This window comes from Convolutriloba macropyga, chromosome 11 (assembly GCF_964194025.1).
Source record: "Convolutriloba macropyga chromosome 11, txConMacr16.3, whole genome shotgun sequence".
In the NCBI taxonomy this organism is placed as follows: Eukaryota; Metazoa; Xenacoelomorpha; order Acoela; family Convolutidae; genus Convolutriloba; species Convolutriloba macropyga.
In genome coordinates, this window is record NC_134478.1 from 29,674,682 (window position 1) to 29,690,933 (window position 16,252).

Sequence of the window (16,252 nt, forward strand, 5' to 3'; positions counted from 1 at the left end):
GCATATTTCTTTTGTTATAAGCATTTGAGGCTATGCAACAATTATGTAGTCCTAAATTGCGTCTAATTTTCAATCCTACATACTCCTCATCTATTCTTGCTATTCTCCTGAATAGCAGTGATCAAGTAAATATAAATTAAGCAATTGTAAAGATTCCGATCTTTGGATAGAAGTCTAGCTTCCCTGCCGGCAGTTCAACTACAGGTTCTTCCTTCTCATTACTTTTGCTGAATGTGACTCTTTCTACTGTCGGTGACTCTTGTTTCAGTTTATTCGCAAGAAACAGCTTGTGTCTTCCCAGAAGCTTCCAGTGACCACAAGCAATTCCCAAACCAACTGCCAATAGAATAGCGAGGAATATAAAACTGTTGAAGGGAACTATCCCGTGTTGCATAAGTTTCTCACTGTAGTCCTGGCGTTGCATCTTTTGATGCTGTATAAATGGTTCTGCCAATTGAAGTAGTTTTTCGGCATCAATATTTTCGTCCGGTAGATGGTTTAGTGTCAATTTGACGGCTTTGAAGATCTCCGATTTCATATGATCTCTTTCGGGGGCTGGTGCCAAAGGGAACTGTTTTTCCACGTGACCAAACATTTCCTGTAGGATCCCAGGTAGTTGAATGTTTGTTATCTTTCCAGTGTCAACACTGCACACCTCGGGTTCCGGATGAAGGAGTAGACCACCACTAGGGAGTTCTAGATGTCCATTGCAGGGTGGTTGCACTAAACAAACTCTACAGCCAGGTATTTGGCCTACTCGCGTGTCCATCGTTACGTTAAGAAGATGATAATTGTTTTCCGACTGAAGAAGAAATATAGACTGCTTCAGGTATTGGGCTGAGGGGTTGGCCAGCAACGGGATTATTTTCTGTGGACATAGTTTCATCGCGTCAGTCTTTTGGTCAAAAAACAGACTGCTAAGACACGAGCTCTTCGCTGATCTTGTTAGAGCAAACGGATTCTTGCAGAACCGAAGACGGTCAGTGCCATGGCATTTGACTCATTCAGATCTATCCAATTCCCCAAAGAATTCTTGCCGTTGGGAGATGACAAAATACTCTTTCTGAAAATCGTCGACTGTTGCCGTCTTTCCGCTGTTCAGTGGTTGTGGAATCGCCACAGTCCAATAGACTTGGTATTTTGCGTAGGTGTGGTGAAATGGAATTTCGAGTTCAATATGGAGTCCTTGGGATGTTATTTCGGCGCTTTTTACGAGTTCGAATTCGTAATATGCAGACATCTCGCTCTTGCTGATTGCGGGGAACCATCCCGTTTGTTCCATCTTTGACACAACGTCCCTAATTTGTGGTGCGGTAATAAACTGGCTGGTATTAATCCTTTGGTTAGAAAAACTAGGGCATCGCTTAGCACATATCCCAGTTTGGTCACAATGGCACGTGCAAAGAGAACTTGCCCTTGTAGTTCGGATATAATTCTTAGCAGATTCTCGATCTGCAAACTGACTTTCAACCGATCTCGATACGCTTGGGTTATCTTGCATCCCCAACCGCTCATTCGTTCCCATTCTTTCCCCATCTCATTGATTTGGGTGAAAACCAATCTAAGTTTCTGTCGTTATTGTTCCTGATGGTCTCGACACGAGTGCGCGTTGCAAGTTCCTCGGCACTCAGAATTTTGACTGCACCTCCCGTTTGAGTGTTTAGCCAGTCTACGTTCCACTTGTTTCTCTGGTTTTCTTCATGCAGTTTCTCTATGTGCCTTGCTTCCTTTGATTTACTTAAACCGAATATAGAGAAGAGTTTACAGCCTGCTGCCTCCAGCTTCGGACCCAGGATGAGTGCCGCTCCTGCCGCCAATAGCACGTTGACTTGTCTCTTTTGCCTCGTTTCCTCATGTACCACATTAGAATAGTTGCTAAACAATGAAATCCGGTCCTTGAATAGCTGATAATCCTGTTGGAGTTGTTGATATTTGTTCTCTAGTTCAATAACAGCACAAGCAGTCAAATTTCCGTAACTCTCCGTGACAACCGTGGAAGAGCAAATGCGTCCTTTGTAGTTTCCGTCCCATTGTTGGGTCACATCTTGCGCGAGTTTGTGTCTTGCGAACTGCAGTTGGGTAACGTCGATACGCGGGAGTTCTGGAAAGGGCACAAACACTCTCATCGTCTTGAAAGAGGAGGCCACAAACACCGTCGTATCTGGGATGAAAACCACTCCTGCTTCTAGCCAATCGTCCTTTTCGAAGTCACCAGGTTTGAAAACAACCAGCCAGTATATGAGAAGATGTCGCAGCATTTTAGCACTCAAACTTTTATCAAGCAGGATAAGAGGTAAAGCCAAGACAAAGTAACGCAGAAAAATAATTTTGAAATGCAGGAGCCCGCTATTTATACTATTAAAGTTGAAAACTAACCAATAGGATTTGTACTGTTTGTGATTGGTTGGTTACTTTGACCTAGCGCATTGTATAATACTACTTCATACCTTTAAAATTTTTTCCTCTGTAGATTGATTACACTATATAAAATTAGTATCATATTCGCATTCGTTATTTCTGCATTGATATTGTAATCATAAAAATCTATCATGCAACATATAAAAGTTTTACAGTCCCATTCTGTCTACTGGTCGTCGTGTTCTTCTCGGATATCGACGTTGTTCATCATCATCAATGCTGTTCTGTTCGTCTGCAACGATCGCCGCTTGTTCTTCAATTTCATCAATTGTTACTTCCCGCTCGGGCTCGATTTCGTTAGTTGCTGGCTCTTGATCGTCATTGATTTCTGGAATCGGAGCCATAATTTTGGGTGGTTCAGTGAAAATATCTTGTATGTCCCCACCAATGTTATCGTCGTCCCACATGTCGTATACAGGCTCCCTAACTCTCCTGTGGATCCTCCGATTACGCTGGAGCAAGGTATCATCTTCATCGTCGCTACTTGACAAATGGTCCGCAACATAAAGTTCAGTTGTTAGTCTTTCTGCAATTCGCGTGGATTGACGCAGATGCTGATCATCTTTTTCTGATCGTGTTTTGAAAGGTTTCAGTCGGTTATAGTGCACAATCTGGTTTTTCTTCTTGTTCTTCTCGGAACAAATTTCGTAATTAACCTCAACAATTTTTCGTACGACGGTATATGGGCCAGTTCATGGTAGGTAGAACTTCTTTGACTTTGCCAATTGAGGCGAAAAGAGCCACACCTTGTCGTCTCTCTGATACGGTTTTCCGTACGTTCTCTTGAAAAACTTATCCTTCTGTCTTTGTTGTACTGCGCCTAGGGTCTCACGAGCACACATGTGGGCTTCCCGAAACTTCCCGTCCAAAAGTTGAGTGTACTCGTGTACTGTAAGTTCTGTGTCTGGTGGCTTGGGGAACATTAAGTCAATCGGGTAGACGGCTTCGTCTCCAAACACTAGCGAGAAGGGGGTTTCTCCTGTCAACTTGTGGACAGTTGTGTTGTACACAAACTCTACGTATGGTAGGATTGACTCCCATTCCCTTGGTTTTTCTGAGCAGTATTTGCTGATCACATCTGCCAGAACTCTATTGTGGCGCTCTACTTGCCCATTTCCTTGTGGGTGGTATGGAGATGTCCGGGTTCTTTCTATGTTCAGGAGGGTGCACACTTCAGTCATGAGTTCGCTGCAGAAATTGGTTCCTTGGTCTGTATGTAACGTATCGGGGGCTCCAAACCACAAAACCCACTTCTCAACGAATGCCTTTGCCACATCTGCCGCTGTTATTGTTGAGAGAGCGACAGTGATTACGTATTTCGTAAAATAATCAGTTATGACCAAGATGTATTTGTTTCCCGTGTCTCGGTTACGCGTTACTGGCCCCAGAATGTCGGCAGCCACTTTCGCAAACCGTACTATCACTGTAATTGATTGCAACTCGGCTTTCAAATTTCTGCCAGCTGTCGATCGCGCTGCACATGGTTTGCAACTTTTGATCCTTTTATCAATGTCTCTTCTCATCATGGGCCACCAGAACCGTTGTCGAGTTCTCTCGAGTGTCTTGTGCAATGCGAAATGCCCTCCTGTTACTTTGGAGTCGTGCAGTTGTTCTAGTACGCTGCGCTTTGCAACTTGTGGTACAACGATAAGTTCTTGATAGCCGTCTTAGCCGTCTTTACCACTTTCGTATGAGTATACCGTCCTTCATCATTAATTGCTCCCAATTATTCCACAACCCGAAGACTTCAGGTCCCAGCTTCTGAGCGTGTTCCCTCGTCATTGGGTTTACTCCGAAGTACTGCAGTTGTACTGTCTGTCACTCAGTGGTACCATAGCTTTTTGCAGAACCGTGGTAATAGCTGAGTCTTCCCTCTGTTTTGCCCTGACTTCCTCACTGCCAGCTTTGAGTTCCACTGAGGCCACGTTTTCTTCCGGCGGCTCCGCTATCGACAAAAGAAAAACCTCTGGTTCTCGCAATTTCGCTATTGCCGTCTCCAAGTTCGTGGGTTCCGGACAGGATCCAGTTGCTGCCTCTTCTGCCACTCAGGTTCCATTGTTGTTTGCCGAGAAAGAGCGTCTGCATTGCTATGTTTCTCACAAGGCCGGTGAACTACTTGGAAGTCAAACTCTTGCAACACGTCAATCATTCTGTATGTCATTCCGTCAGCATTCTGACGAAAGAGCCATTGTAAACTTGCGTGGTCTGTCCGAAGTATGAAAGGAATACCCAGCAAAAAAGAGCGGAACCACTTTACTGCTTGAACAACTGCCAATGCCTCCCTCTTCGTTGTACTGTAGTTTACTTCCGTTCGCGTCAGCACGCGACTAGCGAAAGCTAGTGGATTCTCCGTATTGCTGTCGAGATTCGACAGAACAGCCGCAATGCTGTTGTTACTGGCGTCAGTGTCCAAAACAAAAGGTCGGTCGTAATTTGGATGGCTCAAAATTGGTGCTCCGATGAGTTTATTCTTGAGGTCTTCAAAGGAGCGCTGACAATTTTCATCCCAATAGAATCGCTGGTGCTTTTTAGTAAGCTCATGTAGGGGCTTCGCTATGCCCGCAAAGTTTTTTACAAATCGTCTGTAGTAGCTACGGAAGCCAACGAATGATCGTACCTCCGTGGTATTCGTCGGTTCAGGCCACTTCGATAGGGCGCTCAATTTCCCCTCATCTGGCCATATTCCATCCGCTTCAATGTGATAGCCAAAATAGGACACTGCTCTTTGAATCAGCTTGCATTTCGAGGGCTTCAGTTTCAATCCGGCTGACGCTAGTCTCTCCATGACAATTTTGAGGTTTTGGAGGTGCTCTTCAAGGTTCTGGCTGTAGATGAGGCATCATCCAGAAAGATGGTCACAAAATCATACAACTCTTCTTTGAACAATTGATTCATGAGGCGCTCGAAAGTTGCCGGCGCATTGCACAGTCCAAAGGGTAGCCGCCTGTACTCATAGTGGCCCCATCTGGCGTTGAGAAGCCTGTTTTCGGTCTAGCACTCTCAGTGAGTGGTACTTGCCAGTAGCCAGCTGAAGGAGCTGAAGGTCCAAGGAGCTGTAAAATTGGTCCCCTTCCAGGCAATCTAAGATCTGATCAATTAATGGCAATCGAAATGCGTCCTTTTTGGTGATCGCGTTTAGTTTGCGGAAATCGACACAGAAACGTGAAGTGCCATCCTTCTTTCCCGCTAATACCACTGGAGCACTCCAATAGCCTTTTTGACGGTTGAATGATGTCCAAATCGAGCATCTGTTTCACTTGTTTCTTAATCTCTGCCAGCTGAGCCGGAGTTGTCTTGTAAGCCGGTAGCTTGATTGGTGCGTTTCCGCAGTTGTCATTGTTGTGCTCAACTAGGTTGGTCAGACCCAACTCATTGTCATCCTTTGCAAAATTGGCTCTAAAATTGTAGACAATCTGCTCCACTACGTCTTTCTGTTGGTTGTATACCCCCTCTGCGTTCTCAAGGAGTGCCTCCATGATTTCGTGTACGTCAGCGTTGAACCGAGCATCTTCGCTGATTGTTGAGAGCACCGCAGGGGCTCCCTTTATTGAGTCTTCATTTAAAACTTCTGCAGGTGGTTGGTCAGGGATGATCCAAAATCTAACCTTGGAAACGCCAAATATTCTGATGATGAAATCGTGTATAATCTCCATGTTCAATCCAAGGAGTTTCAAGTCCTTCTCGTCAATTCTGGGTTCCATTGTGTGGTATCGTTCGGCTTTGGTTCGAAGGTTCGCCAGCACGCGCCAAAGATCTGTGTACAATACCTTCTCTCCCTGTTGAAACCAGGGGTTAATGTAATAACATGTATCGGACCCCTTGTCCCAATGAAAAACTGCCCCTGATCGTTTTCCGAATAATTTGAAACGGAGTCCAAGTGCGTTGTCAGTTTCTATTAAGGTAATCTCCGTTTCGGGCGAATTGGGCATCAGTTTCACCATTGGCGTTCTGTGGCGTTCTTCAGAAACATAATCACGGTTTTCGTACGCTAACCGATTGGGGGTGGGACTCTCAAATTCGTAAAATTTCTCGAAGAGCCAGTTAGTATCCTCTAAATCCTCTCGTTTCTTTGGCCATGCAGTTTTATTAACTTTGGCAATTAGGGCACCCGCTTCAATGAAAACACTTGTGTCTGCATGGTTTTCCATTATCATTTTGCCATGGCCCCCGCCATCACACGAGTAAATTGCAGGAACTGCCAGTAATGACTTCTTGGGCCAATTTGTTTCCGAGACCAGAAAATTCCCTTGGGACATGTTTACCCCGCTCTTCGAGATCTCAATCTCCACAGATAGTCTCCCGTAGGGTGCTATTTCTATTGCGTTCAGGCATCTAGCTGTCAAGAATCCTCCTTCGAAGCCGCTCATCTCACTTGGTCCGTGGTCAATAGTGTTGGCAATCACTTCGGTCTTGAATACACAATCGAATGCCACAGCACTTGATTCAGTAGTACCGGTGAACAATCGACCCGTGTGGATGTCGATCGAACATTGATTGGGCTTGAGGAAAGCTGTGCCAAGGATGATGTCCACTGGCAGCATCGGGGCTACCAGAATGTCTGCATCGCACACAAACTTGCCGCCCATGCAAACTGGCATGGTCTTTTTACCCAGGAGTTGGATCTGCTTGCCCTCCGCATGGTACACTGTCCCTTCATACTTCTGTAGGGGCACGGGGTACTGCTCTGCTATCTCCTTGGACATGAGGTTTACCCCACTGTCGGTGTCCACTACAGCCCTTCCTTCAGCTCCACCAATATCGGCTTTCACTAGTATCGATGGGCCGCTACTTTCTCCCACTGACGTCGCTTTTGAGGATCCGCGTCGTTTTAGGACAAAAACGGGTGACACATTGCTGGCCGGAGCAGTCATGGGCGGATTATGTTCTCGCCCCGGCCGATCTTCGTTTAAATGCTCCTTCTTATTTGGGCAGTTTCGAGAAGAGTTTCTCATGGCATGCATAGCACTCAACGTCTTGCTTTGCCCTTTCGCTCTTTTCTGGTCGCTGAGGTTTCATTGCCTGGAAACCATTCCTCATGACCTGCATCATTTCCTCCTGCATCTTAAGGGACTGCACAAGCGATGATTGAAGCGAATCTAGAGCAGAACTGTTTCCCAAGTCTGTGCCCTCAACGTCCACATATCGTACACCAACACCACGGCGGCGGTATCTCTGAGCCTCAACCTTGGTCAGTGCTTCTAGATTAAGTATTCTCTGGTATGCTGCATTCAACGTGGCGGGTTCTTCCCGCAGTAGGTGCCCCCTCACGTCTGGGTCCATCAATCCTTCTATTAAGGTCTCCTTCGCAGCCAAATCCCTTGCATCTGCCGCTAGAGCTGCCTTGGCCGATTCACTAACTTTCCTCACTCGTCGGTAAAAGTCCACAATCTTCTCAGACTCCCCTTGTTGCAGGCTTTTGAATTCTGCCCTGGCCGTCCTAAGGTTTGGGTAGTCTCCGATCCTGTTCCTCAACTCATTGAGTTGAATCTGGAGTGTTGGTGCTGGATGTCCTGCTTCCTGTTGCAGGAACTGGGCCGGGAGTATGTAGTACTCGTCAATTGCATGACCAGTCAAGCATGTTGGCAGAATTCCTCTTGACTGAGCGTCATTCCACCCGTTCGCTTGACAGACAGCATGGAAGTGACTCGCCCAACGGTCGAAAGAATTGAAGAACTTCGACAGGAACTTGCTGGGTACTTGGGCTTGGGGGCCTCCTGCCGCTGGAGCCACTGCAGCGCCGCCACCTCCTCCCGCTCCAGCTCCTGTTTGTGCCATCTGAAGCTGGAAATCGTCCCCTTCTTCCTCACAGTAGCCTCTCTGGGACCACCACTGTAAGATTGCCTATTGCGCGCTCAAACACGTTCTCGGGAGCAAGAGCCTCCTTCTACTGAGCCTCGCGCTCTTCTGGTCTTCTCCCGGGTTCCTGTGCTTCTCCTCTGCAACCTCACTTCTGCTGTTGGCTACTGGACTAGGAAGAAGAGGAGAGTTGCAGCTAGAAGATTGAATTGAAGTCTTCTGGAGAGGGTAGCTGGAGAGAGGGCCAAGTCCGTTGTTGAAGCTCCAAAAAGTCCGAAACAACTGATTTTGAATTTTTCAGAGTCCTCCTTTTATCCTACTTTTCCATATGCCTTAAGTTCAGCCAATCAAAAGCATTGACGTCAGAACTCTGCTTCTTTTCTTTTGGTAATACGTACCGCATGGAGCATGAACTTGGAATTACCGGCCCTCTCCTCAGCATCCTTTCCTATTTTGTTCATGCATACAAATTTCAATCAGAATCACATACCCCTATTGCAAGGAAATTTTTTTTAAATAAATTGCACATATGTGTTTCTACTAAATGAGGGGTATGAAAATGATACTTCATTAAAAAGGGTAATATAATTTGTTTTATGGTGTAATCAACCACCTGAGCCTCGCTTCCTTGCTAACTTTCCATCTTATTAGTCCAGTCCAATACAGCAAGCGTTATTCAACACTTATAAACCAGAACTTTTTTAACTCAAGAAAATGGCAGCTTGAAAAGCTCACAATTTATCGTCATCAAGCTCAAGCTCCGGGGACTCGGAAACCCCAGTGAGTAGCGCGACGACAGCCCCATCGACAAACACAGTGGAGACTGTCGCCTCCTCAGCGGAGCGAAACCGCCGAATCACCCAGTTTACGGTCCCCTCGGTCCAGCGGCCGCAAGCAACTGAGAGGAGTGTCAGAAGATCGCGGTCGAGGTCGCCTAGACGGAGGCCGGAGACGACTTCTACTACGACGAGTGGGGAAGTGCCAGTGGTGGGACTACGCCTGGGAATACTAGTGGGGGTAACGTTACGAGAGGGGGCATAACCCTGAACTTTTACGGGAATGTTACTCTAAACTTCCATTTGTAGTGTACATAATTATTAGACTCGACTTATTACCGCCGTTTGCATGTAATACTAATAGACTGAATTTACATTCTTTTCTTTCTTTTCTTAGTCAAGCGAATAGCGCTTGACTCAGGCATTTTTCTTTTGTTATAAGCATTTGAGGCTATGCAACAATTATGTAGTCCTAAATTGCGTCTAATTTTCAATCCTACAAGAGCAATTGGCAACGTTTTAAACCTTTTTTGCCGTTCAATGATTTGAGTTTTCAGAGAAATTTCTTTGAAGTCGTATAATTTTAAACAATAGTTTTGTTAGAACTTTAGAGTCCCTTTTGACATGGTATGTGTTTGTTCCCCAGAACTCTTCAAACGTTGATCTTTGTTAAAAAGTTTATTGTCAGAGCTATAAGATACGAAATATTTTTGAGTTCATTTATTTTATTTACACTGCAACTGGAGTTACCGTGGTCATTCGTTGTTATCCAATATTTTTTGTAACTACATTCATTTAATCATTGCTTAAAACAATAATTGTTTCGCAAAATTGTTTCACGTTCTTTTATTCCGTCTGAACACTTTTTTTATTTGGCGCTACTTAACTTGAAAGCAACACAAATTTTTATGCTGCAGTAGTTCTTCTATGTTGTGCTCAACTTAGATCATCTCCCAGTTCAATGATTTTAAAAAGATCTGAATAAATCTTTTCTTAAAAAGTAATTTTTAAATTTTTTCTCATTTATTTGAAATGAGAGAGGTCTCATTTTCAGTAAGGAAATAGAGATGTAAATGAAAAAAAATATCAGTTCTTTCGCTAATTTCATAGAGTTTAGTGACTAGGTTTGAATAATCTGAAAATGGCTTTTAGTAGTCATATATAATCCCCCTATATGCAATTTTTAGTCTGTAAAACAGAATCAGACAGCGCGGAAAGCACTTGTGTTTCAGAAAAGCAAAGAAATTGGTTGAAATATACTAAAAGAAAAATACTTCTTTAAAAGTTTGACATTAGATCAATGACAAGCCTCCCAATGCTTCCGTATAGCTTATTTTTATGTGAAGCTTGATTGTGTTACGACATCCATCCAAAGCCAAAAACTAAATTTAAAGACAAATTTACTCGCTTTAATTGACAAGTGTATGACAGTTTATATAAAGAAAACATTTCAAAAAAAAAGAGAAGTTGGATTTAATTATCTTAGTAACCATAGAAAGATCACGTTTTGTTCTTACCCTTCATAAAAAGATCTCATTAGATTCCTACTAGACATAAAAAGACCATATTTGGTTCCTGCTGATCATTTCTTGATCATACTAGGAACATCTGTATGGAATCATTTGTTTTCTGTTTATGATTGAAAGAAAGTTTAGCCTAGGTACGCAGGTTAGAACCCATGTACTCTGACCTCATGCATGTCAATGACTTCTTGCACTGCGCCAGATTGTCAATATGCGTTGAACTGTCACAAGATTGGCAATTTTTGGCGGTGAACTTTTTATTTTAATGTTCAATCGAAGGAATAATTTATTTTACCGCTAACAACAGAAAGCGGGGAACAGGAAATTTTTGCCGCTAAAATCTTAGAGAGATTTGCGGTGTTTTTTTTACGGTGAATTGACGTACAAAATGCAGTTTTTACCCGTGAATGTTTGATTTTCCCCGCTTTCACTGCATTCAGTGCTAAAAACGGCAATTCTCAAAACCATTGACCGCATTCACCGCAATACTTACCTTTTATTACAATTATTTAATGGTGACTCCTCGACCCGAGCGCCCAGTGACGAACTTTTAACATACTAACCTGCAATAAAACAATACAAAATTTGTAACAAGGGATCGTAGAAAAAAATACTGATGGGCCGAAACAGAATAGATCTGGGCAATTTTTTTTCAGCAAGAGAAAGAATTCTTCCAACGGGAGCTTGTCAACAGGGAGACTAACTTCAATAAAGTGTTCAACTCAAACCCAAATGTCGGAGTCCTCAATCCTCTCGCCACTTCTAAGGTGGTTCGTTATTATTTTATAATAGATTTAGTTAACACATAATTTATCTTGATAAAAAAAACTGATAAATTGATTTTAAAAAGCTAGGAGGCAAATTTAACGAGAGAGTGATGTAAAAAAATGGACTTAAATTACGAAATCGGATGCATATACAAGTTTTTTTAGCAAATTTCCATAGCGTAAGAACCTTAACATATTCCACAATATGGCTTTCTCCAACCAATGAGTGAAGCTAGATTCCACAAAATATGTCTACTGACAAATAATTGATGAAAAGGGCTGTTTTCCTTCGGTAGTGGTGATGACTCTTAATGAACTACGAAAAATTTTTCCCCTAACATTCTATACTGAACCGGCCTAATTTTTGATCACTTGAAGTAAAGTGATAATTTGAAGCATCTCACACTAATTGGCCAATTCCATTAGTTTTGACTTCGTACAGTTGGTAAGATGAAACCTGTGAGGGCCTAAATATTTCACAGCATTCTTCCATAATAGTTACCAAATTTTATTGTTCAGGGCAAAATGGGCAATGGAGCCAACTCTATATCTGGTAAAAACAACCTCTTCGCTATAACATCCAGTCAGCAGAACCAAATGACTGGTTCATCGTCCCAACTGCCCGGCTACAACGTGGGAGGTCCATCCGGACATAACGGCAAACTGTCAACCCCTCCACCGGGTGGAAGATTGGAACCCTTATCGTCCATTAGTTCCTCTCAACCAAACTATCGCACCCCAACGCCGCCAAAAGTTCCCAAAAAGTTTTTATGAAATTGTAGCTGATATTTGTAAAAACAAAATATGTTTCCGCATCATTTTTGAATGCAGCTAAGCGCAAGGGCAATTCAAGGCAATGTTATAGCGTACCGGATCGTTCATAAACTAGAGCTCTTTCTCTTCCCGCGTTGACCCTTCATAAGCGATATCACATAAGTAGTGGGTAAAAAGTGCCCTGTGCACAGAATTAGGCTTTTGTCAAAAAGCTCATTCTGCACAATCTCGAGCCCTAGGATCCTCATCAAAAATGAACATTTGTCTCACTTATTTACTCAAAATTTAGTATTATCTTCAGCATTAGCTTTATCATTACACTCTGCCTTAGATACAGAATCAAACTCGCTCTGTTTAAGTGCTAATAACTTAAATTATGTTGAGATGATCTTTCTTTGAGTTGAAAGATAAATTGCAAATGTCACACAAGAAGCTTTTATTAGTAATCATTTTTAAAAATAAAAAAATTGAATTTCAAAAATAGATAAAAATGATTATAAAGTGTAATAATTGTGAACATAAGCCCTTTAAGTGTTGCGATAAATGTAGAGATCAACCTTATAAATGTTTTGTATGTGATATAAAAATAAAAGAAATAGATAGAACTCATCATTTGAGCAAACATTATACTAATCCAGATCTGTATATAACTTGATGCTCATGTAAGATTTATAAACCAATTTTTTACTTTAGATTTAAAACAGAAAATTGTAGTTTATGTACTTAGCTGCATAGTAGATTTCGTCATACTAAAGACAAGTTCAGAGAACATGCTTTTAAATATAATATAGACCTAACTCAAGTAGTGGGTAAAAAGTGCCATGTGAGACAGAGCTAGGGCTTTGGCAAAAACCTCATCTATTGTTATGGTTGAGACCTTAGGTTTGATTTTAGCTCAACTAAGACGTTATCTGAAGTTGAGACTATCTAAGAAGCAGGTTCCCTGATAGCCAGAGTTAAGATTTTAGCCTGAGTTAGAGCAAAACCAAAACCATAGAGTATGTAAAAGCCATAGTTGTGACTGGGTTTTCCCATTCACAACAAGGATATAAATACAGATATCGTTAGAGATAAAGCGTGGGGTATAAGTAAAGTAAAAATTAAAACCTTAATCTGAGTAAAAACCTGGGACAAATGCTCATTTTTGATGATTTGAGGGCCCGAGATTTTGCAGAATGGGCATTTTGACCAAAGCCTAATACTGTTCACTGGGCACTTTTTACCCACTACTCACATATGATTCAGTAGAGGCATAAAAAAAATTTATCAATAAAAGCTCTTATATTTTTTTTAAACAAATATTCCTCAAAGTGCCGAAAATTTTAATAAAAAATTGAAACTCAATCCATTGGCATTTGATTTTATCAAGAGCATTGAATGAATAGGTGCGAAGGAAAAATGTTTTCTAATCCGAGATTGGTAACTCGAGGGACTTTTGGGAAATTAGCGACAGTGATGTTGGGGGCTGATAATAGTGATAAAAGGCTGTCTCTAAATATCACAAAATAATTTCTCGAATTGGCTTCATAAAACTTGGGTCGTTAAAAGTGGCAAAGATTTTCAGTCCATTTACTCGATTAAATTGAACGTTTTTTGGCTAATTTTGAATGATCTCGCTAATGCCTTTAAATTTATTACGTTGTTTTGGTTTCAAAAACTACTTTTTCTTTGACCATTGATTGAAATAAGCAACGCCAGAGACTTATAGGATCACAGTGATGTTCATGGCGGATAATGGTAACGGAAGTGTGTCCCTGGTTTTCACATTAGTCAGTAAATAGGCATCCTGTCCGGGTTGACTTTTCTTGGGAACCTTATCCCAGAACTATATGTGGTTCCATGCAGGCCATACAAAACTATTTTATATGATCTTGCTATGGCTGCAAATTTTTCCTTATATGATTCTGATATGGTATCCAAGAATCCTGTATGCACACTTGTGCATTTTTTCAACACCTGCACAAAACTTTTACAGCAGTCTCAACTCTAAGCGCATTAAACTAACTATTTATGATGTATTGGCACCAGATATGCTCCTAATTTTTTTTTAATGGTCCATACATGGTTCTAATTTGGTTCTTGCATGTAATGGTTCCTCAAAGTTCTTTCAAGATTCATATTATATTACAAAGTTCATTCATAGTTCATACATTGTTCCTACATGGTTCTTTTATATGGTTTTTGTATATGATTCCCAAGAAAGTTCAGCCCGGGGAAGACGACTATTTACTGACTAAAGTGAAAAAAGAAACACATTTTTTTAGTATTCTCTACCTTCAACATCACTGGTGAATATCTGAAAAGTCGCTGGCGTTACTTTTCGCGGTTTAGAGGACATATTTTACATGTGCTACTACTCACCCAATCATTATTCTTAAAATATAAATTTCCCTGAGTTGAGTTTCCAGTTATAAAAAAATGAGAAAAACAATTTTTCAGTTTATTAAAGATTTTTTTTGGTGAAATCTTTCAATACAAACTGCAATTTTGAAATGTTATACTTAAAGGCGTCCGAGCCATCCTTTAAGATTAGGCAAAAAAAGTTTCTATTTTATCGAGTATATGTACTCAAAACGTTTGCCACTTTTCAGGACCCAAATTTTTTCAGGACCCAGCCTGATTTTGCATCATGATGCCTATGGCTTGAAACATGCCACCTTAAAATTTCAGTTTTTATTACGTTGCTTTAGCTCTAAAAGAGCTCATTCTCTACGATAATTGATTAAAAAGAATCAGTTGTAAAATTTTTTCTCATGATCTCTATCTACGAAATAAATACGTTTCAGTTATTTTATACCAGAGCAAAATGGATCAGAAATGACAAAAAAAAATCATCGTGTGTGGATTGCAAATCTGTTGACCTTCTTTATTTGCTCATATTCAGACAACGATTATCTCTAAGTTATTTATACCTCTTTCTCTCGACACCCACCGCAATAACCCCAAATTAGAGAAAAAATTTCACTCTGGAAAAAAGTTTGTAATTACATGAACATTTTCAAGTGCAATAGAAAAACTGGTGTCACTCTCATATATTCTGAATAACTTCTAGAAATTAAAGTTATACACCAGATAGCTTGAATGGTGCCGTTCAGTACACCAAAAAAAGCTCACTCCCTCGACAAAGAATGTTGCGTGGCAATTCTTCACAAATTCATAGCGAGGCGTGTGACTAGCCTATCAATGAAATTCATCAAACTTGCATTATCTTTGTGGGCTCCACAAAAAGGGCATCTAGATTGGTGGACAGACAACAAATTGACTATGTTGACTCAATCTCATAAAAAATATTTCCATTTTCCGTCTTCTCTCTGCTTATCGTTATCCTGATTTACCAAAAAGTCTCTGAAACACTCGAAAATATCACTAGTGTTGTCCACTAACCTCTAGAAATTATCATTTGTCTGAGAAATTTATTCAAAAGTAAATGAAACCAAAGTGAGCAACAAATATGCTTATTTTTTGTCAGATCTAGTATGGTCGGTTGTTGAAGGCATCGGTTGAAGTATGGTTATATGTTGGAGAACAAGGTTTTATTTAGAGTGCCTAAGATAATCTCTGTCAGTTTTTTACCATATATATTGTATGTTTACAAATCTTGATCCCAGTCTCCAACCGTACCATATCCACAGAGACTATCAGGCCTGATTCAGAAAAAAATCAGGTAAGGTCCCAGGCCTGATTCAGAGCTGATCATGTCAAATACCAGGCTGCTAAGAGAACACTCCAGAGTCGATCTCTGAGGTTTCCATTGACAGAGAAAAATCAAGACTTGGGGGTCTCTGACCAGAGAAATCCCAAGTCTTGGGTCTCTCTGCCAAGAGAAGATCCAAGTCTTGGGTCACTCTGTAAAGAGTACAACCAGACTTGGTGATGACTTGGTGATCTCTTGGCAGACAAGACGCAAGTTTCGGGATTTCTCTTGGGAGACAGGATCCAAGACTTGATTTTTGCTGGACAGAGGGTTAAAATGGTGCATTTTTCTAGGTTCAGAGGCCTTTTTAAAATAAATTTGAGTACCCTAATGTACAAATGAAGAGACAATTATGACTATGAACGGTATTGAAACTATTTTTGTGGCTCTTTTCAAGGTATGGTCACCTTTTCAAGGACTAAGAGGTCCTTAAAAACACAATGTCAGTTGTCACTGTTGAAGAAAAATGAAGAGCGATAGCTAAAAAAACCATTACAATACCAA

The 16,252-nt window shown here is 41.3% G+C and overlaps 1 protein-coding gene across 1 annotated transcript in view; it reads left to right on the forward strand.

Annotated features, from left to right (window-relative positions):
• LOC142349259 (uncharacterized) overlaps positions 1 to 12,098 on the forward strand; it is a 71,139-nt gene extending 59,041 nt beyond the window's left edge. Inside the window, exons 16-17 of the mRNA XM_075400702.1 lie at positions 11,170 to 11,283; positions 11,800 to 12,098. Of these exons, the coding sequence (XP_075256817.1) occupies positions 11,170 to 11,283; positions 11,800 to 12,054 (369 nt within the window). The 3' untranslated portion in view covers positions 12,055 to 12,098. The remainder of the gene's footprint in view (positions 1 to 11,169; positions 11,284 to 11,799) is intronic.
• Positions 12,099 to 16,252: the final 4,154 nt, after the last annotated feature.